Source organism: Podarcis vaucheri (assembly GCF_965113315.1).
Source record: "Podarcis vaucheri genome assembly, chromosome: 9".
Taxonomy (NCBI): domain Eukaryota; kingdom Metazoa; phylum Chordata; class Lepidosauria; order Squamata; family Lacertidae; genus Podarcis; species Podarcis vaucheri.
Window position 1 is genome coordinate 76875579 of NC_138767.1, and position 25749 is coordinate 76901327.

The 25749-nt window shown below is 46.3% G+C and overlaps 1 protein-coding gene across 2 annotated transcripts; it reads left to right on the top strand.

The window, feature by feature from the left end:
- The first annotated feature begins 50 nt into the window (after positions 1-50).
- Positions 51-25132, top strand: SCAMP2 (secretory carrier membrane protein 2). Of its 2 annotated transcripts, XM_082237462.1 has the most exons (10): positions 51-228; positions 10503-10583; positions 11769-11858; positions 12405-12521; positions 14957-15074; positions 16124-16252; positions 16854-17013; positions 17901-18002; positions 21032-21149; positions 22845-25132. In XM_082237462.1, the coding sequence occupies exons 1-10, from the start codon at positions 172-174 to the stop codon at positions 22989-22991; spliced, it is 1119 nt and encodes a 372-aa protein (XP_082093588.1). In that variant the 5' UTR covers positions 51-171; the 3' UTR covers positions 22992-25132. The 2 variants fall into 2 exon arrangements, with proteins under 2 accessions (XP_082093588.1, XP_082093589.1); XM_082237463.1 differs by lacking the exon at positions 12405-12521.
- Positions 25133-25749: the final 617 nt, after the last annotated feature.

Sequence of the window (25749 nt, forward strand, 5' to 3'; positions counted from 1 at the left end):
AAGGAGTGCGCCTGCGTCTTGCGGGTCGCTCTGCGCAGGCGCGTAAGAGGCGGAGGAGCGGGGAGGAAACCCCTGGTCCCGGAAGTGTGCCGTTTCCAGGGAGCGGACCGGGTTGAGAACCGGTGCGGCGGAGCTGAGTCTCGGAGAGCGGCGGCGGCGGCGGCAGCAGCCATGTCGGCCTTCGACACCAACCCCTTCGCCGACCCCGTCGACGTCAACCCCTTCCAGGTGAGCGGGGAGTGTGTGAAGGGAACACCTGTGGCCGCGGGAGGCCACAGGCCACGCCCCTCGGCTCTGGCCCCCTCGAATGCAAAAGAGCCCCGGGGTAGGGGCGGGGTGGAGCGGTCTCCGTGGGACCCCCTTCCCGCTCCTTGTGGCCCCAGAGGTGGCAGGGCCTGGAGCGAGCCGGGCTTAAGTAAGCTCGCTCCGTGTAGGCTCCTAGCCACGTTGAGGGATCTTGGCCCTCGAACCAAGAAGCCCTGTTTCTCAGTCACCCCTTGCGGCAGGCTTCCTCAAGCTCGGTCCTCCAGATGTTTTGGCCTACAACTCCCATGATCCCTAGCTAGCAGGACCAGTGGTCAGGGATGATGGGAATTGTAGTCTCAAAACATCTGGAGGGCCGAGGTTGAGGAAGCCTGCCTTATGGTTTAGGGCTTAGGCTGGGTCAGATGGACAACAACTGGGAAGATCTAGGAGTTTTCGGATTTGAGCTCCTTGGAGGAAGACTGGAATGAAAATGCAATGAATGAGGGAATTGATAAATAAAATAAGAGGTCACATGTCTCTTCATTGCCCAGTGAACATAACAAACCCTCCAGAAGCAGGTGTTATATCACAATGAACTGCAGGAATGGGAAAGGGAAGTTATGGATTTAAGCCCAAGGTAAATTACAGGGGGGATTTCCAGTCTGGCCTGAGACAAGATTTGGGGCTTCTTCAGTTATGAATGGATGTGGCCTGTTACCTTAATTCTAACAGAAAATCAAAGCCTATGCTTTTAAGATTACCCATCTCATAGACTGTTGCTTCTTAATACACGGGATCATCTGAGGATGGGATGGGGGCATATCCATCCTTAAACACAAATTTTGTCTTGGCAAACAGGTTTTTCCTTTGAGTACCAAGTGGCAGGGAGGCAGAACTGTATCTTCATTGTTGAGGAAAAGGAGTGTTTGCTTACTGACACTTTTGGGGAGCTGTAATTTTTGTACACTCTGGAGTTTGTAGCAATTTTCTTAATTCTTTGACTTGTACCAGACAGAGCTTGCTGTTGCTCCATTCCTGCTTGCTGCTCCTTCTCATGACAGAATTATGAGCAATGCTCTGTAGTGATGTTGCAGTTTCCTTTCCTGAGCTGCTCTGTCAAGAACTAGCACCAGGTTTTTGATACTACACTGCATTATCTCTTGAAAGGGGCAGAGTTGCATGTGTGCATACTGTTAACAGTTCTACTTGATAAGTACACTTTTTAAACTTTAGATTATAAGCCTGTAGGTAGGAATTTCTAGGTTTGAATTCATTCCCAGTGCTGAGTATCCTTTAGGCACTTTTACAATTATTATATGACAACTTAACCATTCATCATGTACAGTGCATAGTGTGCTTTAGGCACTTAAGCAAATAATAAATGACAACTTACCAACACGTCTATTGCAAATGCCAGCTGCTTCTGTCAAGCAGGGGTGAAGAACCTGTTGCCTTCACTAAATTGTTGGACTCCCACCTCCCATCTGCCTCAGCCAGTATGGCCAGTGATCAGTATCAATGAAAGTTGTCTGGCAACATCTGGAGACTGCCAGATTGGCTACCTGTTGCAGAGCTGTCTGGCTGCCAGGCATCCAGCTTCATTGATCTGAACACCTGTTTGTGTGATGGGGTGAAATTGAGTGCTAATTCTACTGTTGCTGTGGGAAATCGTAATCCTTTTGGCTTGTTTATAACAGCTTTGACTCTTCTTCAGTTTCTCCAGTATTGCTTTTCCTGTTAGCACATCACTGTCATATTGCTACTTTGCTTTGACTCTGCCCTCCTACATCTGATGCTTCTCAGGTGTACATGATGGGTGGAATGAGAACATTACTGCCCACTATGAAAGCTCATAATGTAGTTCTGATTCTTTTAGGACACTGAATTTGCAGTCCTAAACATATTTGCTCTAGGTAGTCAGCCCTATGAATGCAGTGGGACTGACTTCTGATTGAACACACAGAGAAGCTGGACTGCTCTCTTCTCTGTATCTGGTCAATTCAATCTGATGTGCCTGTGTTTAAAGGAGCATACTTAATGGCTTAAGTTGGTTCTTCAGAGTTAAGCCACAGAACTTTCCTTTGATTACCCAGTTCCTTTTTTGAATCCATCTTTATCAACATTTATGACTTTAAGCATGTCTTAAGAATCATTAATTAAAATGCATACACATACAGAACAGATTATATATTTTACAACCTTTTGGGTGTTTACTTGGAAATAAGGCCAACTAAATTCAGTGGTAATTTCAAGGAATTGTGCATTGGATTGCACTCTTTCTCTAGCACGGGTGGTGAACCTGTAAACCTCCAGAGCTTAGATTCCCAGCCTGCATAGCCAATGGGAGTTGTAGTCCAGCAATAGAGTGCAGTAGGTTCCCTGCTCCTACTTCAATATAGCCAGCTTGTGTAACTGGGAGATCTTGCGAGAGCCTGTGGTGAGGAAAAGGCCCTATACCTGACACACTTTAAGCTCAGCCCTACAGTGTGGTGAAGCAGCACATAGTAAATGCAGGTGGCATGACTTTCCTTTTTTGAAGGCCTGATCTTACATGTGAAATTAGCCTTGTGATATGGCTTGTATACACACTTTCAGACAAGTTGTTTGTATGAGTTGCAGTGAGAACCCCTGGAACTAAGGGTGTGTGGGTGTGCTTCTGACAAAGAGCTTCCTGTGTGGAGTAGCCCCTGTGTGGCTGTGTCTTCAAGAAGTTTCCGCACTGCTGAAGGCATGTATTAATCTGGCCTAATAAATGCCTCCAAGTTAGCAAGTTAGACATGCTTGCCAAGGAAGGGCTTTTTCTTTGCCGGCAAGGATCCTCAGTTGTTGAAGCCCCCAAGTGGGAAGGGCTGGGCCGCTGGGATGAAGCAGTTGTTGCAATTGTGTCAGGTGGCACTGGTGCAAAACAACCTTGTATTGAATAAGCTGGTTTTATAGCCAGTGTGGCAAATCTGTGGTTCTCCAGGTGTTCTGGACTCCCAACTCCCACCAGTCAACAGCCAGCATGGCCAAACGGTCAGGGATGATGGGAGTTGCAATCTAGCATGCTTGGACATCAGCAGGTCCCCTATTCCTGCTCAAGTGATGCATTCTCCCCCGGCACTACAGTGTTTTTTCTTTTTCCTTGTCAAACCGTTGGGTTCAGAGGTAAATATACGAAACTCATGGGCACTGTCCTCTCCTTTCAGCTTTCAGGGGAATGAATCTCCCTAGGAGCTTTTCTGTTCCCAGAGTGTCACTCATGTTTTACTAAACAACATTGGCAGTGCTGGCCATCTCTGAAACATGCCTTTGTTTATCAAGGGAGTTGGCAGATGGCTCCCGATCCAGCATTTTAATCTTGGAGACCTGGGTGTGGGTGTGCAGATCAAGCTATTCAGGTAGCTGCAGTTCTGAACTCCCATGTGAGAACCAAGGTTGCTTTGTGGCAATCAGCTGTTGAAGCCTTCCAGTTTAAAGGGCCGGCAAACTGCAACAAAGCTAACAATAGCATAGAGACCTTTCCTGTTGTTCTAGTTACAAAAAGGTGTTTTTCAACATTCTTTTCCTTGGACTGTGTATGGTATTGAGCCTTTTATACTTAAGTTGTATATGTGCTTTCTAAGGCTGTAATTTTTTAATTGATTAAAAATTTAGTAAAAAGGCAATTGATCAACATATTTTCAATTTCAAACAGTATTTAGTACTGTACTTTTGTTTAAAGTAAGAACCACATATAGGAGGCAATGTTTTGGAAGAGGCACTTCCCATTTCAGTCCCTCTTCCAGGATGGTACCTGCATTCACCACAGAAAACAAAGACTGTATGTGTTTTTCCTCTTCAAAATGTTTTAGTAATATGGACACTTGCACAGATTTTATCCAATTAAATTGTATAGATACTGAGCTAGCACTGATCTAATCAAACATGTTTATTTGCCTTTCTCTCCTTCGATCAATACTCCCCCCCAAGTCCCCCCCCTTTTCTTCTGGAGTTGTATCTGTTTTCATTATAAATACTTGCCATTTTAAAAAGAGAAAAAATGTTCATCATCACCATGTGACAACCCTGGGGTCTTCTTTTCTTTTTCTTTATTTACACATAAATCTGATAACAAATTAAAATTATGCAAAAAAAAAAAATAAGATGGTGGGGCAAGGGGATAAAATGATAAAAATAAAAGAGTTGGGATGGTTTTTCCATAGTACCACCTATGATCTGAGCAGTCTGGAGGTGGTGAGTGATGCCCTGGTTTAACTATGTGTCTCTGTGAAGGTGGACCAGGTGTCCTGGTCTGGGTGCTGGTGTTTTACATAGCACTACTTTGTGTGTGAAAACAGCTGATAGGCTTTTCTACCCAGGAGTCGCCCACGGTACTGTGCTTCCTTTTGATTCTACTTTTTGAGAACAAGTCATTCTGCCATGGGGGCAACTCACAGGAAGCATTCAAGCCTTCCCATAATGGTGCTTAGGAGATTTTCACAACCCTAAATTGCCAGAAAGGGGTCACCGCTAGAAAGCTTCCTCTTGCTCTGTTTCTTGGTACAGTGGTACCTCAGAATGCATTTCACTGTGCATGCGCGTGACGTCATTTTGACCGCATGCGTGAGCAGTGGAGCCTGGAAGTAATGCGCTCCATTACTTCCGGGTCGCCGCGGAGCGCAACCCGAACGCGCTCAACCTGAAGCATATTTATCCCGAGGTATGACTGTATTTCATTGGATCAGCTCTTCTTCCCTTCCTGTAATTGCTATCAATGAAGAATAAATCTGAACTCAAATGAAACCCATGTTTTCATGTTATCTTGGAATTAGATCCTTTTTAAAGTCCAGCAGTGAGTCTTGCACAGGCTTCCTCAACCTCAGCCCTCCAGATGTTTTTGGCCTACAACTCCCATGATTCCTAGCTAGCAGGACCAGTGTCAAGGATGATGGGAATTGTAGTCTCAAAACATCTGGAGGACTGAGGTTGAGGAAGCCTGGTCTTGCATAATGAAATTGGAAGCTTCTGTAGTAACCCACTTATTGCTTTTAACAGAAGCATTGTTACTTCACTTTCCTGAAGGTGGTTATGTTAGCCTCTTGCAGGGAAGACAGCAAAAGGTCTAGTGATGCCTTAAAGACTAACAATAGTCTGCAATGTTCCGGGGACATTGATTTCCCTTTGCTTCTGCTTTGATGCCATTGTTTTTCTCCCCCTCCAAAAAGCAAATCATTTGTCATTTAGCTTAGAGAAACATAATCAAAAGATTTTTTTTAAACAAAACCTGTTTTTGAATACTCTGTAGTAGCTAATTGACTGAATTGGCCTTAAATTGAGCTGTTTACTCCCCATCTTTTTTTTACTCCCGTAGACTAGCCATCTGGAGTCAACTTTTTGAGTCCTGAGGATTCATCTCCACTATCTAGCCAGCCTGCCTCTGTCTCCTATTCTTGCATGTTGGCATCTCAGAGACTCCCATCACATTAAGCTAAAACCTGCTATGGCTTATGAGCTGTGATTTTGGTGCAAATCATTTTAGTGAGCAGAAGGCGCTGTAGTCTTTTCCTGATTTTGTTTCTGCAGCCGGGGGGGTGGGGGGATACAGGTGTATGGTTTGCTTAAGGGTGAGCTAGATCAGAGTCTGTGCATGTCTACCTTCTTAAATTAAACCTGCCTTCTCACATCTCTTGTACTTCTTGCAAATTCTAAAGAATAATTTATATCTAGCGTGAAAACCATTCTATGATCCCTGCTCCTGATTTCCAGATATGTCTCTGCTCTGTGTCTATAATCTTTAGACTGGCATAACTTTGCAGGGAGATCTTGTGACTTTTAAATGGATACTTCCTTGTATTTTGCTTCACTTTTAAGAGCTAAAAGTCTAGATTAAGACACGCAGTGTGCTCACAACAGCTTCACAAGAACACAGTTATCCAGAGGGAAGATATCACTAGAAGCAGGAATAATTGGGGTGGGGAGATTTCTAAATGCAAGCAAGAGGCCGTATTTTAGTGGTTATGTGCATTATATATGGAAGATCCAGGTTAAATTCACTTGGTGTAGGTGGGCAGGTCCTCAGTCTGAGGCCTTCGGTGGCCCCTGCAAGCCAGGTTGGAGAAGACTGAGTTGGGGGAACCAGTGGCCTGAGTCTGAAAAAAGCAGCTTCTTATGTTCCACGCTAGGCAAGATTTGGAAAGCTAAACTGCTGGTGACACTGCAACTTGCTTCCAGAAGTTTTGCAATAGGAAAGACAACCATCCATTTTGCATCACAGCCAGAGCTTTGAACGCCTGTCTTCGTCTTCTTTCCATCAAGCTCTGCAGCCAAAGTCTCCCCTCTGCGTGGTGTTGCGCTCTGGCATTGGTGCAACTTGATCACTCAAAAATATTTGTAACGGCTTCAGCCTGCCTTGCTGATCTCTCAGCTCCCATCAGTTCAATGCTCTGGTCAGTGGTTGAAATTAACCAGTTGTCAGGCTTTTTTTTGAGTGGGGGGACGGGGACTCAGGAGTGCCACCTAGCAAGCAAGTTGAGATTTCCAGTCAAGTGGTTTGCAAATGATATCTCAGCAGGAGAGCGGAGGGCAACTTCTGTTCCCTTTCAGGAAGGCTTTTGATGTGCTGAGAAGAGGAAACCTTTCCATTATTGTACAGTTGTCATAAGTAAGCAAACTGGGAAGAAGCTCTTTCACACAGTTGCAGGAGGGGAGATCTGGTTGATTTTATTCCCCCCCCCCTTCAGTCTTTTGCTAAGACATGCTGTGGTTTGCAAACAAGCAGTAAGGGTAAAGGGACCCCTGACAATTAGGTCCAGTTGTGACTGACTCTGGGGTTGCGGCGCTCATCTCACTTTATTGGCTGAGGGAGCCGGCGTACAGCTTCCAGGTCATGCGGCCAGCATGACTAAGCCGCTTCTGACGAACCAGAGCAGTGCACCAAAACGCCGTTTACCTTCCCGCCGGAGCGGTACCTATTTATCTACTTGTACTTTCGAACTGCTAGGTTGGCAGGAGCAGGGACTGAGCAACGGGAGCTCACCCTGTCGCAGGGATTTGAACCTCCGACCTTATGATCGGCATGTCCTGGGTTCTGTGGTTTAATCCACAGCGCCACCCAAGTCCCTTGCAAGCAAGCAAGCAAGCTGCAAATACTTAATGAATTGCTTCTCTCTTTTGGAGGCAGGGGAAGCAGGAGGGCTGGCTGATTATTAAGGGATCTCTCTTGGTGATCTTGCTTCTCAAAAGTGAAATGGTTCGAGCAGTAATGCAGTGCTTCCTTTCTTTGCCTTGCCTTTCATTTCTTCTAATAATATTTTTGCTGGCTGGCTTGGAAGAATAATGGTTTACCCCTTTTATTTGGATTCTACTGCATTTTTTTTTCTAGGAATGCAGGTTGAGCATGGGGGTGGAGAGAGCATGCTGCAAATTATGACAAAAAGGAGTGTGGTTTTTTTGGCGGGGTGTCTGTTCCTGTGTACCTGGCCACTCTGAAGTTTGCTTTTGTGCATCTGATGGCGTGTTTGGTATGGAGGGAGGAGTGCAAGTAGAATAGATATTCTTATATCTTGAAATATATAAGAAAACCTTTCTGATCTAGTTATTGATTCCAGTCCTGCATATTTGTGACTGCCAGTGAGATTTACTGGATGTGTGTTGTCTGCTTTTTGAACCTGTCTGCAGCACGAGACAGAGCATCTTTCTAGCTCTTCCTGGAGTTGAGTTAGCAAAGATGACTGATGACACCAAGTTGTTCAGCGTAGTTTTTAACTACAAGAGGATGTGAGGCACTCCAAAAGGATTTCTCTGAACAGGGTGAATGAGCATTAAAATGATAAATCTGATTCAGTGTGAGCAAGTTTTAAGTGATGCATGCTGGGGCAAAATATCCTAGCATTGCATATATGCTATTGAGGTCTGAGGTGGCAGGACTGAACAAGAACCGAGATCTTAGGGTCATAGTGGATAACTCAGTTAAGATGTTGACTCAGGTTGTGGCAGTGGTAAAAAGAGGTTAACTATATTTTAGGGATCATTAGGAAAAGGATTGAAAGTAGAGCTGGAAATATAATGGCCTTATACAAGTCTTATTCCAAGTGCAGCTTATTCCAAGTGCAGCTGCACTTGGAATGCTGTGTGCAATTCTGCTCACCACGTCTCTTAAAGGATATTATCATGCTGGAAATATTGTTTTTAGAAATGGTAGAGTATCATCACCTAACTGTAAAGGAAGTGCTTTCCTTTACATAGATTAAAAACATTAGAACTTTGAAAATAATCACGTTATGTGGGCCTGATGGACAACTCCACTCATCACAGAAGTTGTGACTTTGCAAACAGAAAGAAAAAGGCTCCCTCCAGTGAGAGCCAGTGGTCTAGTGGTTAGAGTGTCAGTAGGACTAGGACCTGGGAGACCAGGGTTCGAATCCCCACTCAGCCATGAAGTTCACTAGGTGTTACTGTCCTATACATGCCTAAATTTAAGCCCTGCTGCGCTTTCTGTATTACCTGTTTTGCTATAGCTGGTTACAAGCCTCCAAATACCACAAATCGCAAAAAGAGCCAAATAAATTCTCTATGAAAAAGTAAATGGAAAGTGCTGCTGCATTGGGGGGGGGGGGGAGAGAGAAAATAGCAACTAGCCACTTGGTTTTTGTGCCCTTAACCTAGGTTCCTTTTTTCTGATGTGATGGCTACCTCCTTAAGTAAGGAGGTATGGGGTTCCTTAGTTTTTCCCTCTTGAGTCTGCACCTATTAGAGTGCAAGGCAAAGGAATGTGCAACCCAGCCCTGTGGATGTTTACTTAGGAGTAGAGGGAGCCTCTTCATACCATTGGTCCATCTAGCGCTTCACTGCCTGCACTGCATCTTGTCAGTGTTTCAGGCAAGGGACATTCCCAGTCCTACCTGGAGATATGGGGGGTTGAACCTGGCATATTCTGCTTGCAAAACAGATCCTCTGCTATGTGTAGGTCCCTCTGGCCAACAGGAGCATCCTCCCTGGTACACTTGTATCAGACCACAGCCTTCGTCACAGGTTGGCTTGCACCTGTTTCTTCTTCCTGGAGTGATTCATGAGGTTGTGCAACAACATGCTTATGCAAGGAGTGTCAGGGCTCAGGCTGTTTGCCTGCAGTTATTCATTAAACGAGAGCTTGCAGCGTGCAGATGAAAGCTGGGATGAGACTTGATTTTTGCCCAGCACCATAGGCCTCCTCTCTCTAGACTGATTTACAGCACACGCTCTCCTCTCCCGTTGTTGCTTACAGCCTGATTCTCACTGCTTGGTCATGTGTGAGCAGCTTAATCTGATTCATTATTTGTTTGGAGGCAAGGCCAGCCACTTCCATTTTTGCATGTTTGGATTTATATGGCTATTTCTAAAATATGCTGTACAGCTGTAAACAAAGCAGTTAGGAGTGAACTTTCCCCTGGGCACTCGAGGGATGCTTCATCCGGGCATTTGTGTGGAACTTTGTCACTCAGTCTGCCCAGCCCACAAGGTGGGAAAAATTGTTGTGATCCCATGGCACAAGGGGTCCTGCAGCACTAAATGGAAAGGGACACCACTTTCCTATCTTAGTTCTCTTTAGGCAAAAACTCTGCTCCAGGAATCCTGCATTTATTCCTTCTCCAGATCCCTTCATTGGCTTTCCATTCTGTATCCAGCATAAACCACTTTCAGAGTGAGTCAGAGGGTTTCTTCAACTTATCATTTGACCCTTGTTTCTTGTTCTGTTCCCATTTGTGACCTCTGCCCCTCTAACACAGTCACCCTCAGGTGATCATCTCCTGCTTCCTGAAACAATGCTTTACAGCTACAACCCCATGTCAGTTTCCTCCTCGAAACCTTGGTTTACCTTAAACTTCATTCTCTGCCCAGTTAAGCTTTAAATTAGTGTAGTGACAGTCAGTCACATTCTCCTCTCTCTATTCCTTACTATCTCTATTCTGGACAGAAAGCTCTTTGGGAGCAGTGGCCTGTCTGTTGCTTGTATAACTCTTGTAAAATCTTGTGCATTTTAAATAAATAATAAGGAAGTATGGTCAAGAGGGCGTGTGGATTTGGTGTTTTTCTTTCACATTAGGAGTCAGTGAAGCCATTGTAGATGGCTGGGGAGGAGGGCAAATCCCACTGTGTTTGGTTTGGGAGTGAGCAAGGAGAAAGGAAGTTCACAGGCAATTTTTACAAATAAAGTGCAGCATGCATGCATGCCCTGTCTACTGGTGTGAACATCCAACTGCACATACTTATCAGGAGTTGCCATGTGTTAAATAGCATTTCCCCCTCTTCTCTTCCAGGATCCTTCAGTCACGCAACTGGCACGTGCTAACCAGGGTGGCCTGGATGAATTCAACCCCTTCTCTGAGAGCTCCCGGCTGGTAAGTGCAGCAGGGGGTCAGGCCCTGCGCCAGCTAGCAAGGCTGCCTTCATGAAGGGATCTATTTGAAACTGCCAAGGATCAGCATGCTTCACTTTCTGGGCCTACAAAGCACCTCTCCCTTTCACAGCTCCCTTCTTTCAGTGCCTCTTGGCACAGGGAGAGGCTCAGTTCAGCATTTGTTTTATTATTTCACATTGACTACGTGCTGTCACAGAAATGCAGAAAATACAACTCAATGTATATTAATCATGTATATTTGGAATTTTGTGCGAATTGGTTTCTAATAGTAAGTTAACCAATGTTTATTGTCATCACAGCGGTCTTGGGGACAGTTCACCAATATTTCGTACAAGTAGCACAAAACAGAGATAATGTTAAGGTGTAAGTTGCAGGCTTGAGTCATAATCCTTGGCTTCTGTTTGCCAGTAAGTCAGTCTTGCTAATAAAAGTTCCCCTAGATTGACAGTAGCTTGGAAAAAGATTTGTTTCTAACTGATTCTCTTTGAAAAGGTAATACATGGTATCCCTGGATTCTCCTGGGTCACGGAAACATAGATGGGCATCGTATGGAAGTCAGACAAATCTCCTTTCCAAAACAACTGTTGGCATCAGATTAAGCCCAGCTTTCATTCAACAGCAGCGCACCTGGTAGCCCCTTCAGGCTACCATATGTAGGTGACTGAATGGGCTGGCAGAGGGGAGGTGGATTGCTCCATCCCTCCTCCATGGCCTGCATGGAAACTAAGCAGGTTGGCAGAAGAGGGACAGAACACACTTCCCCTCCTCCAGCAGTACATTTGACAGAAGACAATTCTTTAGCTTGTGTTTCATGGCTGGCAGCAGAGCCAAGAGCTTCCCAGGCAGCATGACTAGCAGGCTAGTAAAACAACAGCAACAACATGTTCATGGTAGTATCTTTTCTGGGCTTAGTAATAAGGTTGGACTGAACTTTGGAGTAAGTTCCTTTCTGGGGCACATTTGCACTATGCAAGCAGTATCATACTACTTTAAATGATCATGGCATCCCTCAAGTAATCCTGGGGTGCTGAGATTTGTTAGGGTTCCCAATTTCCCTGGGAAGAGGGGGTGGGCTGTCTGCCTAGTGCTTCCACAACAGTAAAGCCAGAAGCCCTTCCAGCTCATCTCTCACAGTCTTCTGATGTTTTCCTTTCTCTTGACTCAGACGAATGTTGCTCAGACAGTTCCAGCTGCTCAGCCCACTGGGCCTTCGCAACCTGCTGTGCTGCAGCCTTCGGTGGAACCCACCCCACAGGTAAAGACCTCCCACCACACCTGGGTGGTGCCCTGAGGGCTGATTGATCACTAGGAAATGTATCGCTTAAGCTCTCCTCTTATTGGGATGCACCCATCTCCCTCTTGGCAAGGACTGGGGTGGAGTGTGCTTTACAAACATGTTCCCTGTGACCCAAGATCCAAATTCAAGACTTCCAAATCCCTATCAGCCTGTGACACCCCCTTGACTAGAATGGCCCAGACTTTAAAGCTGCCCTGTGCCCCATGCTTTTCTGCTAGTGGCACACTGATCAGGGTTTATGTAGTCCAGATGAGCACTAGGAGAGCCACAGGGTCACTAGCCCTGGCCCTTGTGACTCTTTGTGTGTGTCTTTGTGTCTTTGTTTGTGCATGTGTGAGAGAGCGCACACATGGCGGCTCTCCTTCTGCCCCCATCCCACCTGTGCTTCCATTTTTGTGTGTCTCATAATCTAACCTGTTAAAGAGCCTTAGTGCCTTAGTTCCAGTGAGTGATCAGGCCAGACCCACCCAGTGAGTTTAGACCCAGCCTAGTTGTGTGTTGCAGCTGCTGCTTAGACAGGCCAGCAAGTACCTGACTCCTAAGTTCATCTCGGCAAGCTCAGAAGGCTCAGAGAGGCAGAGGTTGCTTGGAGAAGACGGCAGCTCTCAGGGTAAACATCAGGTAAAAAGGGAGGGCAGGGAAACCCACAGGAAGGTGAGATGTCTCCCCAATATATCAATCCTTTTCTGATCACAGAGTCCACATTTAAAGCACTTTAAAAGTCATGGGTTTTTCCTAAAGAATCCTAGGAACTAGTATTCTTTGGGTGAAGCCGTGTGCTTTACATGTGCACAGTGAGTGTGGCCAAAATCATACAGAGTTGGAAGAGACCTCAGGTATCATCTAGTCCATCCCTCTGTGGAAGAAGGGAATGGTGTTTAATGTTGCTTGGAATGGTCTTTAAAATGTAGGAGGTCCCTTGCATGGAGAAGACAGAGAAATGCTTTTGGGTGACAGAGAGAAGCTGGAACTGCTCCACACCTACTTGCCTCTGACTTCACCCACAAGGAAAGCAGTGCTCAGCCTGGTGATAACAGAATAAATGATGCAAGGAGGGAGCTGCAGCCCAGTATAGAAAAAGAGGTAGTAAGGGAACACCCGGCTACTTTAAATGAACTCACATCTCTAGGGCCTGGTGAGCTGCATCAAAGGGTACTAAAGGAGCTTGCAGATGTAATCTCAGAGCCTTTGTGTAGAATCTTTGGGAATTATTGGAGAACAGGTGAGGTCCCTTGAGTCTGGAGTCCCTTTGAAGATGTCCCCATCTTCAAAGGAGTGGGGGGAGAAAACGCAGGTAAAGAGTGACTGGTGAGCTTGATGTTACCAGGAAAGGTCCTAAAACAGATAATTAAACAGTCAGTCTGTGAGCACTTAGAAAGGGTTACTGTGATTCCTAAGACATGGGTTTCTCAAAAACAAGTTGTGCCAGACAAATCTCATTTCTTTTTTTGATAGAGTTACAAGCTTAATGGATCAGGGGAATGCTATGAATGTACTTTATCTTGATTTCAGAAAGGCTTTTGACAAATTGCCCTAGATTTCCTTGTGGAGTAACTGGCAAAACGTGGCCTGAGCAAGCTAACAGTTAGGTGGCTTTGTAGCTGGTTCACTAATGTTTCCTCATCATCCTTGAAACAAGGGACAAGTGGGGTGCTGCAGGGTTCTGTCCTGGGCCGGTTGTTACTCAACATCTTTATAAATGACTTGGATGAAGGAATTGAGGGGATGCTCATCCATTTTGCAAATGACACCAAACTTGAGGGAGTAGCTAATGCTGTGGAAGACAGAATTGTGATTCAAGATGACACCTGGGACACCTGGTTTGCCAGTAGTATGTGTGAAAAGGCTCTAGGGGTCTTAGTAGACCACAAGCTGAAGATGAGTCAACAGGGTGATGCAGCAGGGAAAAATGCTAATGCTGTTCTAGGCTGCATCAACAGCAGTCTAGTGTCCAGATCAAGAGAAGTAATAGTCGTGCTTTATTCTGCCTTAGTTAGCCCATGCCTAGAATACTGTGTCCAGTTCTGGACAGCACAATTTACGAAGGATATTCACAAGCTAGAACATGTGCAGAGGACGGCAACAAAAATGATCAAGGGTTTGGAAACCAAGCCTTATGAGGAATGGTTGAAGGAGTTAAGTGTGTTTAGCCTAGGAAAGAGGAAACTGAGAGGAGATATGATAACCATCTTCAGATATCTAAAGGGCTTTCACATGGAGGATAGAGCATTTTTGGTTTCCTTCTCTGGAGGGTGGGATTCAAACCAATGGCTTCAAGTTACAAGGAAGGAGATTTGGACTAAATATCAGGAATAATTTTCTGGCAGCAAGAGCTGTTCAACACCGGAACAGACTCCCACGAGAGGGTGTGAACTCTCATTCCTTGGAGGTTGTAAAGCAGAAGTTGAAGGGCCATCTGTCACGTATGTTTTAGTTATGATTCCTTCATCACAGGGTTAGCCTAGATGACCCTTGGGGTCCCTTCCAACTCTACAATTCTGTGAGTAAGCAGAAAAACATAATTAAGGGAGATATTTTGCAGGGCATGGGGAATGGCATGTTTTCCAACAGAGGGTAAAATGTTGATGAAAGCTCCCATTTATGCAGTTCTAATATGTTTTGTTGCATCCATAAGCTGATGGTTCTTAGAAGGAACCTGGGTGCAGTGTCATCAAAAATCATCCATCCATCCTTGAATAAACTCATTGCACTCAGAGATAGTGAACTTTATTGGTTTCTAGGAAAATTCAGAAAACCTATGATCAGAAAATTAAAAACCAGGAAGGGTTTAACTCTGCTACTTCATACCACTCTGCAGAGCGAAAGTGCATGATCTGCATAACCAGCCACTGTGCATGGCTTTGGGGGGCTGGTTTGTTTGGGTCATGTAGTGAGACCTCCCAAGCATTGCTTACATTTCGTACGACACCCCCTCTCGATGTCATTCTGTTTGGAGCCTCCGTTTTCTTTTTAGAGACTCCCACTGTCTTTGCTTTGAACCCTGGGTTCTTCATTTCCCCCGATGATTGCTACTGTTCTTGTTTCCTTCCACTCAGGCTGTGGCCTCAGCAGCTCAGGCTGGGCTCCTTCAGCAGCAGGAGGAGCTGGAGAGGAAAGCAGCAGAGCTGGACAGGAAGGAGCGTGAACTGCAGAACAGTGCAGCAGGATTCAATCGTGAGTCTTCATTTAACATTTTCTTAAAGCTCTTCTGTGCCTCCCTTCTGTTGCTGTTTCACCTGGAGTCAGGATTCTTCCAAGCAGTACAGATGTGCAAATCCAGCAGGCTGCCCAGCAGCAGAGGCAGCTGCTGCCTTATTCCAGGTCATAAGAACATAACCAGAGCCGGTTGGATCAGGTCTTTTCATGCCCATGTCTTGTCGTGTTTTGTAACCCACAGAGCTCCTTGAAACAAGTCAAACATGTTGGAGTAACTGGACACCAGAAGGGGTTGATTTCCTTCATGAGTGTAAATTACTCTGTGGCTGAGCTAATCGTAGGTGCAATGTCAGCCAAGCCAGTTGCTATGGCAACAGCCCAATGCCCTGATATCAGTGATTAATGCATGTAGGCTCCGTCGTTCGTGTCTGTTAGTCTGCAGTTTGTCTGTCTGTCTGGTAGTCAGTTAACCAGTTGGTGTTAATTGTCCGGTCTTGAATTGCTGAACCTATTTAGAGCAACGGAGATACTTGGTATTTGTAGGTATCTGTATATATAAGTATTTGTAAAAGCCTCAAAGCTAATATATAGTACCTACGTCCAGAACTATTTTACCGAGCCTTATCTTCTGCAATAGTAAAATATCAGAACCTTTCTCTGCTTCCATGTGGTGACTGGTACTAGGAGCAACTTCTACCGTGTGGGTATCTCACCTCAGATTCCCATCAAACACCTGAAATTCCTTTTTTAAAGAAATATTCCAAATAAGAAATAATCAATGCAAAATTAAGTTCAGTGTGTTTAGTGTTTGCTTTTCTTCTTTTCTTGGCAGCAGAATTAGCTCCCTGTAGAATCATATAACTGTGTTATTACAGGCGGCGACCATTTTGTGTGGGGGTTCCATTCCTTGGCAGAGGGCACATAAGCCCGTTGTGCTCCCTCTTCCATGTCCGAAAGGACCTGTGCGTCAGCAGTTGCGCATCATTTGCTGTAAAATGGTTGCCTACATAATTTGAACCCTCCACTTTGCCCATATCACTGTGCAAAACCTCCCTCTGCCCTTGCAGCGAAACAGAACAACTGGCCTCCACTTCCCAAAAGCTGCCCGGTCAAGCCATGTTTCTACCAAGACTTCTCTGCGGATATCCCAGCCGACTACCAGCGGACTTGCAAGATGCTATATTACCTGTGGATGTGTGAGTAAAACTGGCGATGGCAGCTGGGAAGCTCTGCTCAGGAGAGTGGCCGGTTGTCACAGCATAGCCTTTTGACTCTGGAAGTACTACAGGAATTAGAATGGGTCCCAGTGCCCAGAATGGCACGTCCTTCTAAGCTAGACATGATGTTGTTCATGTCTTTAGTCGTCTGTGGCTGTTGTGCTTTGTTTTTAAACTTGAAACAGTAACACAGTTTCCCAGTGCGGACTTAATGGAGAAACCTTGGTTATCTAAAGGTTTCCTGGCTTATCACAGCATGCAGAAGAGTGGAAGAGGTTTCTGAAGGACAGAGCATGCCAAGAAGCGGTGGTGGGGATGGGAAACTGCATGTACGCAAAGCCAAGATTGGGTTGTCTGAACCAGACTCCAGGCTGTTGGAATGAACAGTGCCAAGGAAATGAATCAGTCTTGTTTGGCACAATGAGCGCCAAACTGGGAGGTTGGTGCAGTTGGTTTTGGTACAGGGTGAGCGCACGCACACATACACGAAATCCTGGATCTTCGTTCATAGACACCTCACTCTTTACAAAGGACGCTTACTCACTGATCAACTTTGCTGTTGTTTTTTTATCCCGGACAGTCCACTCAGTCACACTGCTGCTGAACCTGCTGGCTTGCCTGGCGTGGTTCACAGACAGAAGCGAAAGAGGGGTAGACTTCGGCCTTTCCATCCTGTGGTTTGTCATATTCACCCCCTGCGCTTTCCTCTGTTGGTATCGGCCAGCCTACAAGGCTTTCAGGCAAGTACCACATCCCAGAATGGGAAATTGATCTTCAGTGTACATGGTTGATCGTAATTTTCCTTGGGAGAACTTTGCACGTTTGTAATTTTTTTGATGAAAATACTTCTGTACTGCAGTATCAGGCGATGCGTTCTGGAAGTTTAGGATCCGCTTCTGAATGTGTGTGTCAGACATGTTTCAAAGCAAGTTGTCTTGAAAACTTTGGAATTATATTTTTTGTTGAATATTATATACACTAAAGGTTGAGGAGAGATTTTAGCGGTCACATGCTTACCTGAGTTGTCTCTCACTCTTTGGCCAAGGATTTCAGAGTATGGTAGTCCCTCAGCAGCAGCAACCGTGTGAGGTTGGGTAGGGTAAGGCATCTTTCCACAACCTGATTCCCTCCCTATGTTTTGGACTAGAACCAGAACTAGAACAGAGCCAATCTGGCAAAGCCCTGGATGCAGGTGCCTACCCCTTGCCTTAGTGGCACAGCTGGCCAGAGGCTTCTTCACTGGCACAGATAATGGGCAAGTCGCTCCCTTCCATCAATAAGCTTTGCGACACCATAAATCTATAGGGTCAGCCATAGTCTTGGTGAGTAAACTTGCAGGTTGGGTGGGGCATGTAGAGAGGGAGGTGATGTTTGGCGTGCATAAGAAGGGTTGGCTTCTTGTGCCAGTGCCAGGCTCTAGGTTGGCTGTCCTGGGACACTCACTCTCACAGCTAGCAGAAACAGTTTCCTTCAGTGACAGAATCCCTGTGTCTCTTCCAGTCACTACACAGGATCTGGAGGTTTGCAGCAGCTTGGCTCAGCACCCTAGCTAAGAAACATCCCATAGTTCCCCTTGTGCACCTCTGATGATCTTTGCCTTGACATCGCCCGTTCTTTCTCTTTGCAGGTCTGACAGTTCCTTCAGTTTCTTTGTCTTCTTCTTCGTATTTTTTTGCCAGATTGCCATCTACATCATCCAGACCGTTGGCATTCCTAACTGGGGCGTCAGGTAGGTCTGAATTTCTGCCATCCTGGATGAGAGGCAGTCCTGGGCAGCAAAGGGCCTCTTTGGATCCAGGCACACAGTTGCCTGTGAGGCCTCTGTAGCTGTGCTGTTCTAAAGCTTCTCTCTTCTATTCTGCGGCTTCCACAGATCCCAGCTGAAGCGCCTCTAACTCCAATGCTTCCTGCTCTTAAGTCCTTCGCCTGAAAGGCACGTATCTCCTCTAACCTTTCCTAATGCATCCTCGTCTTGCCGTCATTTCCCTTGCATGCTCTCCCATGCCTGCCTGCCTCCAGCAGTCCCTCTTCCCTGTTTTCTTGCCTGGCAGAGACCTCTCTCCCCGCCCTTCACCGCCTTGCCTGCTCTCACTTGTTCAGCCCAGCACCACATTGGTGAGATGCAATAGCAGTATCTACCTCCTCAAGAGATGCACAATCAAAGTGAACTCTGCTGGTGGGGAAGGAGAGAGAAAAGATGGGCATGTAGGCTGTGAAGGAGAGGAGGGGAACACACGTGCCGTCCCAGATGTTGCCAAAGAGCAGCTCCCATCAGCCCCAGCCACATGGCCTGGGAGGAGGGGGAACTAAATCAGGAGGGCCACAGGTTCCCTACTTGCCAGCCTATGGGGTGTCTTTCTGGGCTCAAAGAAGGGACCCCATGCAAAGGGAGGAAACTTTGTCCATATATCGGCATGGCTCCACCATTGCCCTCTGCTATTCCCAGATGTTGCTGGACTACAACACTCCCCTCACCCCTGACTACCAGCCATGCTGGCCGGGGCTTATGGGAGTTGTAGTTTAGCAAGATCTGAAGAGCCACCGATGGAAAATATGCCAGTGGGAAGTGACGAGGGACTTGCAGAGGTGGCATGTGAAGTACAGGCGGCAACTATTTTGCACGGGGGTTCCCTGCCTGGCCTCCACACACGTTGGTGGAGCATGCATAAGCCTGCCCCACTCTGCCCCTGTTCTGCCCTCTTCTGGGTCCAAAAGGACCTGTGCGTCGGCAGTTGCACGTCAACTGGATGCGTGCAAAATGGTCCCCACCTCTTCTTAAGAGAGGTGTTGTGACTTCAGCTCTTGTTGCTTAGACCCCACTTCATCAAATGCTCAGGTATGTACAGCTCTGAAGATAAGTGAGGTGGGTTATCTTTCATTTCATGGTCTTCTGTTTCCTTTATTTACTACTTTCTCTCCCACATGTGTGGGTGTGTTTGAATGGGAGAGAGTGATCTCAGCTGAATGCAACATTTCATGCATCTGATGACATGGGCTCTTTTCTACATGAGCTTCTGCCACAATAAATTGCACTTCATTAAGAGGCCACAGGACTCCATGTTGTTTCTGTTGCAACAGAATGACCCAGCTGCCCCTCTGAAAGTTGTCTTTATATATTTTTTATATATATATCTAAAAATTGACGTATCAGTGAATAATCTTCAGTATTCTATGTGGCAGTTTTAGCTTCAGGGGCCCTTTCAGGCCAGACTTGGTGTTTATTTTTCTATGTAGCCTGGAGAAGAAAGTCCTCTGGGCTTTGCCATATTCCAGCCATCCCTGACTATCACATTTAGTCATGCTCAAAATTTTCTTTCTTTCTTTCTTTCTTTCTTTCTTTCTTTCTTTCTTTCTGCTTGACTTTAGAGAGTTGGTTGCTTTTATGATTTTAACCAAATCCGATCCTGAATAGCAAATAATTTTCCCTGTTGGCCTAGTCTCATGATTTCCTCATGGCTAATGAAACAAGAGAAGGTCTTCATCTCCTTCAGTTGTAGCCCGAATTATGAAATTCGGATTAACTACTAAATGTTTGTGGTTGCTTGTAGGCTTTATCAGCTGGCTTGGGTTTCCAAAAGGCAGTGACAGGGTATTTGTATAAATAAAATATAATTTTGGCATTACATTTTAGTCTACAGTCTTATAGGGACATTTCTTTGCACATACATTCACACTTTCCTGGAAGTAAGTTGGACACAATAGGATTCTTACTTCAGGGTAAACATACAACAGTGCACATCCATGTAAAGTGGTGATTTCACATCTGTACAGGAGAGTATTTGTACTTTATATATATATAAAAGTCCTTAATAGACGGTGTGTATTCTAGCAAAGCTTGGTTAGTCTTGAACTCTGTATGATATTGGCATTGGGCACAATGGAAAGGCAAGATCTATGTGAGTGTTTGTAGATAGCTGCTGCCTCAAAGAAGCTTGGATTCAGGGGATGGCCATAGCTCAGTGGTAAGCTCATTGGGTTTGCATGATAAAGGTCTTGTGGTCAGTGCTCCAGTGTCGGCAGTTCTGAGCCAGATGAGCCCCACGGCCTGATTTTGTATAAAGCAGCTGCCTATGATATTTTCCCTTCTCTTTGTCTTTGGTCATTGCAGACAATGATAGACATCCAGGACTTTCCAAAATTCAAGGTTCAGAGAAGCTAAAGCAAAACACATTGATGTGCAGGATATGGGCTGGGCTCCCACGCAAAATTTCCTTTCCTTTCCTTTCCTTAGAAAATAAATTTGGTTTATTTAAGACACGGTTTCTCGATTAAAATCAGTTCAATATATTTCTCATATCTCAGTAATGTACTTTTAAAGGACTGAACTGCAAACAAAGTATTTGTGGCTAAGGGTGAAAAATAATAAAATTTATTAACTAAAGTGTGCAGCTGAGTTTATAAAAGCATAAAGATCATGGATATGGAATTTGTGGGGCAGCAGACAGTTTCCAGCTGGGTCCCATCTGGAACTGTCCAGCCATAATAGAAACTACCTACTCAAGACGCAGTATATTCAGACATATGAGTTGCTGGGGACAATGGCTGGAAAGGACCATTCTGCCCCTGCCTGCTTCTGGGTTTCCCATCAACATGGTCAGTCACCCAGGTAAGCAGAATGCTGGACAAGGTTGGCCTTTGGTCTGAATCAGAAGGGCTCTTTTCCAATTTACGCCCGTAGAGTTTGTCCCCCTAACCACCGCCCACAGTCTTCTTGCTCCTTTCCTTGCTCACCCGGGTTTTTATCTCGCTCTGTTCCAGCGGCTGGATTGCAGCTCTCTCGGAGACTGGGCATAACTTGGCAGTGGCAATCATCATGCTGGTGGTGGCTGTGTTCTTCACCGTCTGTTCCGTTCTCTCTCTCTTCCTCTTGAAGCAGGTGAGTTGGGGACCGGATGGAAATGCTGCTCGCTGAGTCCAGGGCTGCAGCCCTTGCCATGCTGCTTTACAGAAGGGAACCAGGAGCAGGAGTTTTGTCCTCGCTCATGCATCCTGTCTCTCCTCAGTGTCTTCAGTGCCTACTGCTGATGGGGCTGATCAGCAGCTTCTGCGGTGGATCAGTAACATATTATAACCTGACATTTGAGAATTGCTATTTAGAACCTCAGAGATTGCCTCAACACCTTGAACTTGGTCTGGAGACGATTTGGTGGCCTGTGCAGATGTTTCAAAATATATGCAATGGGAGAGAGTGACTATTGGACAACTAAGCCTTCCCTGACCTGGCACTCTCCAGATGTTGTTAGATTCCAACCCTCATCAGCCCTAGCCAGCACAACCAGTGGTTGGGGGTGGGAACTGTAGGACTGTCAGTTCACCCCCTTCAGTGTCACCAGGAGGAGTGCTGCCTGAAACCCTGTGGCGAGGGAAATGTGCTGCACTCAACACTGATATTGCTGGACCACAGCTGCCACATCCCTGGCCATGAGCCATGCTGGCTGGGGCTGGTGGGATTTGGAGGACCACAGGTTCCCTGTCCCTGCCCTAAACGAATTCCAGTTGCTCTGCCAAGGCATCTACAGTGGTGCCTCGCAAGACGGAAAACTCGCTAGACGAAAGAGTTTTCCGTTTTGGAGGTGCTTCGCAAAACGAATTTCCTATGGGCTTGCTTCGCAAGACGACAATGTCTTGCGAGTTCCTGCTGGTTTTTTCCCCTCCCCCCCTTTTTCTAAGCCGCTAAGCCGCTTATCAGCTGATCCGATCAGCAGATAAGCTGCTAATAGCGCTAATCCGCTAATCCGTCAATGGGCTTGCTTCGCAAGACAAAAAAACCGCTAGACGAAGAGACTCACAGAACGGATTCTTTTCGTCTTGCGAGGCACCACTGTATTTAATTCAGGCTTGGAGACCTGCAACCTAGAATACCTTCCATGTAAATGTTGTGTGACACCCTGCAAAAGAGTCAGTTCGAAACATTCTGGAAATGCATCTGACACAAGAGCCGCTGCGAGGTGCGATTTGGGTGTTGGATCAGGAAACCCAGATTTAAATCCCTGCTCATTCACAAAGCTTACCAGAGGCCATTGGGCCTCACCAGCTTCCCATGGGTGGTTCCAAGTATAAAGGGCTGGGGGTGACCCTGTATGCTGTGAGCTATTTTGAGGAAAGGGGGGGGATAACCCCCACAAGTTTAGTGTAAGCTTGCTTGGGAGAGTCCCACCTCAAATTGGGGGTGGCATATTCAAATGTTTTCCCAAGGAAAACAGTGGCCTGCGTAAGTTAAACCAGCATCCTGAGAAGTAGATCATTTTCTCACCTGGTCACCTCACTGAAATGCTAGCTTCTTACATGTGTTGTGCTGCTTTGCTTTTTGACTTGATTCAGACATGATCCTTCCCCTGCCTTGTGTGTGTGTGTGTGTGTGTGTGTGTGTGTGTGTATGTACACACACACACACTTATACTGCCCCTTTGGTGTTCCAAATAGGTCACAAGATGTCCATGGACTGTGGCTCTCGCTGCTCCTGGCCTTTGGTCTCTGGGTGGCAGGTGGGAGGTGCGGCAAGTAGTGCTGCACACCGGCTGCAGAAGCAGGGAAGTGGCCCTGCTGACGCCTTGTCCCTTCTGCTCCTCAGGTCCACTCTCAGTATCGCCGGACGGGCGCCAGCTTCCAGAGGGCCCAGGAGGAGTTCTCGCAAGGCATCCTCACCAACCGGACCGTCCAGAATGCTGCTGCCGGGGCCGCCTCAACTGCTGCCCAGAGCGCTTTCCGGGGGAACTGAAGTCCCCCAGACAGGGCCAGCGTCTCACTCTCTTCCACACTTGCTCTCACCACTCCCTGGTCTTCCACAGTTCAGGAGGCTCTCTCCATGGGTACCAGTCTTGGCACCAAGATACTTGCTGGAAGAGGCGTATCTTGAGCTTTGTCCTGCCTGCATCTGTGTCTCTTCGGTGGGAAGGGCCAGGGCAGTGTATGGTGTTCTCTTCCCCAACCCCAATTTCATAAATCAAATATATTTCCCCATTTAGACTTGGGTGTGTACATTTCCTTCACTCCTTCCTTCTATTGCAGGGGTTTGGGGGAAGCCAGATTTGCACTTTTTAATTTCTCTTCCACTAGACGCCGCCATGGGGAATGGACTTTTTCCTTCCTAACATCAGCCCCTGGGGTGCTATCAGAAGTCACTGCACTTCTTGCTTTTGGGTTTTAATTAGTTGCTGATCTTTCACCGCCATGGTAAGGGATGTTCAGGGCAGGTTTTGGTGTACGCGTCTACTCTGTGATCCAAGGGAGTGCAAGTGGAGAAACAACCTGCCTTCTTGGTTAATTCTGCCCTGCTGCCCCGTTAAAGGTAACTTGACTGGTAGAGCATAAAAGTAGAGCATAAAATCCCTTCAGCCCCACCCTCGGCAAAAGGTGGCTTCCTGTGGATTCTTGTGGGCGCATCCTTCACCCTAGCCTTAATTTTTTGGGTGTTGGGGCCACCCTGGAGGTTCCTTGCTTGCAACACTGGTTTTTGGGTCCAGGGATGGAGTCTGAGTCATCAAATCAGCTTTGAGGGGAAGGGGCAATCTTCTCTCAGCAGTTTTTTCACTATTTGTTGTGATCCTGTCCTGATCTCAGTTGATATCCCAACTTCTGCCCCAAGGTGTTCTCCTCTTCTCCAGCCAGCTGCTCTCTCAGCACTCCAGGGAATGAGGAACTCCAGGAGGCAAACAAGAGTTGTCAAGAGAAAGGGCAAGGTCAGCCGAAGAGCCTGTTTGCCTAGGGGGGGGCTTAACATAACCATTGCCTGGCTGGATGTGTGACATGACTCCTAGTTGTGATCCATTCAAAGAGCCTTCATTGGCTGTGATTTTGGTATAGCAAATGAATGGCTATTTTCACCATACTTCCATGTTTTTCTACCCCAGGGGAAGAACCCCATTATCCTGAGATGCTTCTCTCTCTCTCTCTCTCTCTCTCTCTCTCACACACACACACACACACACACACACACACACACTAAGGGAAACCCTAGTTTTTGTTTGCTTGTCTCCTTGAGCACAAGCTGTGAAGAATATTCATTCCCTTAACCTTCACTTGAGTGAATTGGAACTGCAGGTTATGCCTTGGAGTCTGTTTGAATGGGTGGTGCAAACTGTGAACCTCGTAACTCCCATGGACTGAAAGGGGCAGGATTGCGAGGGGGAGGCAGTAATTTGACCAGGGGCAGAGAAAGGAGCACGTGTGAGACACAGGAACTGAACTTCAGAAATGCCTTGAGATACGCTGGGTGTGTAACTGGAAGCACTATTTTAGCCTGTGTGAACAAAGGGGTGTAGAAGCAAGAACCAGCCACGCCTACCACCACCTAAACTGCATGCTTGCTTGCTTTGACTCTTGTCTCCAAGAGGTGTGCTTTGTCTTGGGGAAATGTAGATGACCAGGAATAGTGCTCTTAAGTCACTAAAAGATCTGTCACTCATGGCTATTTCTCTTAACACTTTGGCTTAGCTGATCTGAAATATGGGGCTCCATGAACTGAGCTGCCTGCAGGCTGCTTTCAGTGGAAGCACAAGGGAATGTTCAGAGGAGTAAGACACTGGAAGTCTTGCTGACGGTTTTTCTTTGCTTTTGCTTGTTTTCACGATCTCAGTGTCTTTTCCAAAATAGTTCCTTTGATTGTTTCCAAACCTCTCTCCTGAAGGGTTAGCGTAGCCCATCACATCCCAGAAAAGTATCTGCTGATGTCTGTCTTTTTCTCTTTCCCTCCCCACCTCCACCTTTTGAGTAAAAGTAATGATGGCAGAAATGAGATTTTTAAAATGTCTTCCCTTCCTGGGTGTATTTTCCAGCTCTCTGATCTTTTTCATGTAAAAATGTATATGTCGAAACTTTTTGTGCTCAGATACAAAAATAAAAATGTCAAGACTGTTAGTACATGCTTGTGAATCAGATTGCTTTTGAAGATCCATGTGTCTGCCATTTAAGCCAAAGGGTCGGCAGCCAATGGGTGGATCCAGATGTTGGAGCCCAGCCAACCCCATTTTATTGCTTTCTCTCTTCTAGGGGCAAGGACCACATGTCTACTGTAGGGGCTGTCAGATTAAACAATACGGGGCCAGATGCACCAATGACCTCAAGTTATGTTTAACGCAGGTCTGGCCAAGGAGCCTTTCAACATCTGGAAGAGACCACAGCTCCCATCAGCCCCAGTCAGCTTGGTGCACTGGTCAGGGGTAGGGAGAGACCCTGGTCGAACACTTCAGCTGACCAGCAGTTTCATGCATTACTCAGCAGCAGCCAGGCACCCTGAGAGCAAGTGAGAATACAGGGAATGGCCATAGCTTAGCCTCAGCAGCTTCTGCCTGAAGTTCCTGCCGGCCAGCAGTGGGTAGATGGTCCAGGGACTGGATGTGGCCCAAACAACGCAATAGATAGAAGAGGATTTTTTTATTTTTAATGAAGTTTTTAATGAAGAATTGCTTTCCAAATCAAATTTTTGTTTTGTGATTATTGTAAGTTATTGTAAGTTGCCTGGAAATGCACATGCAAAG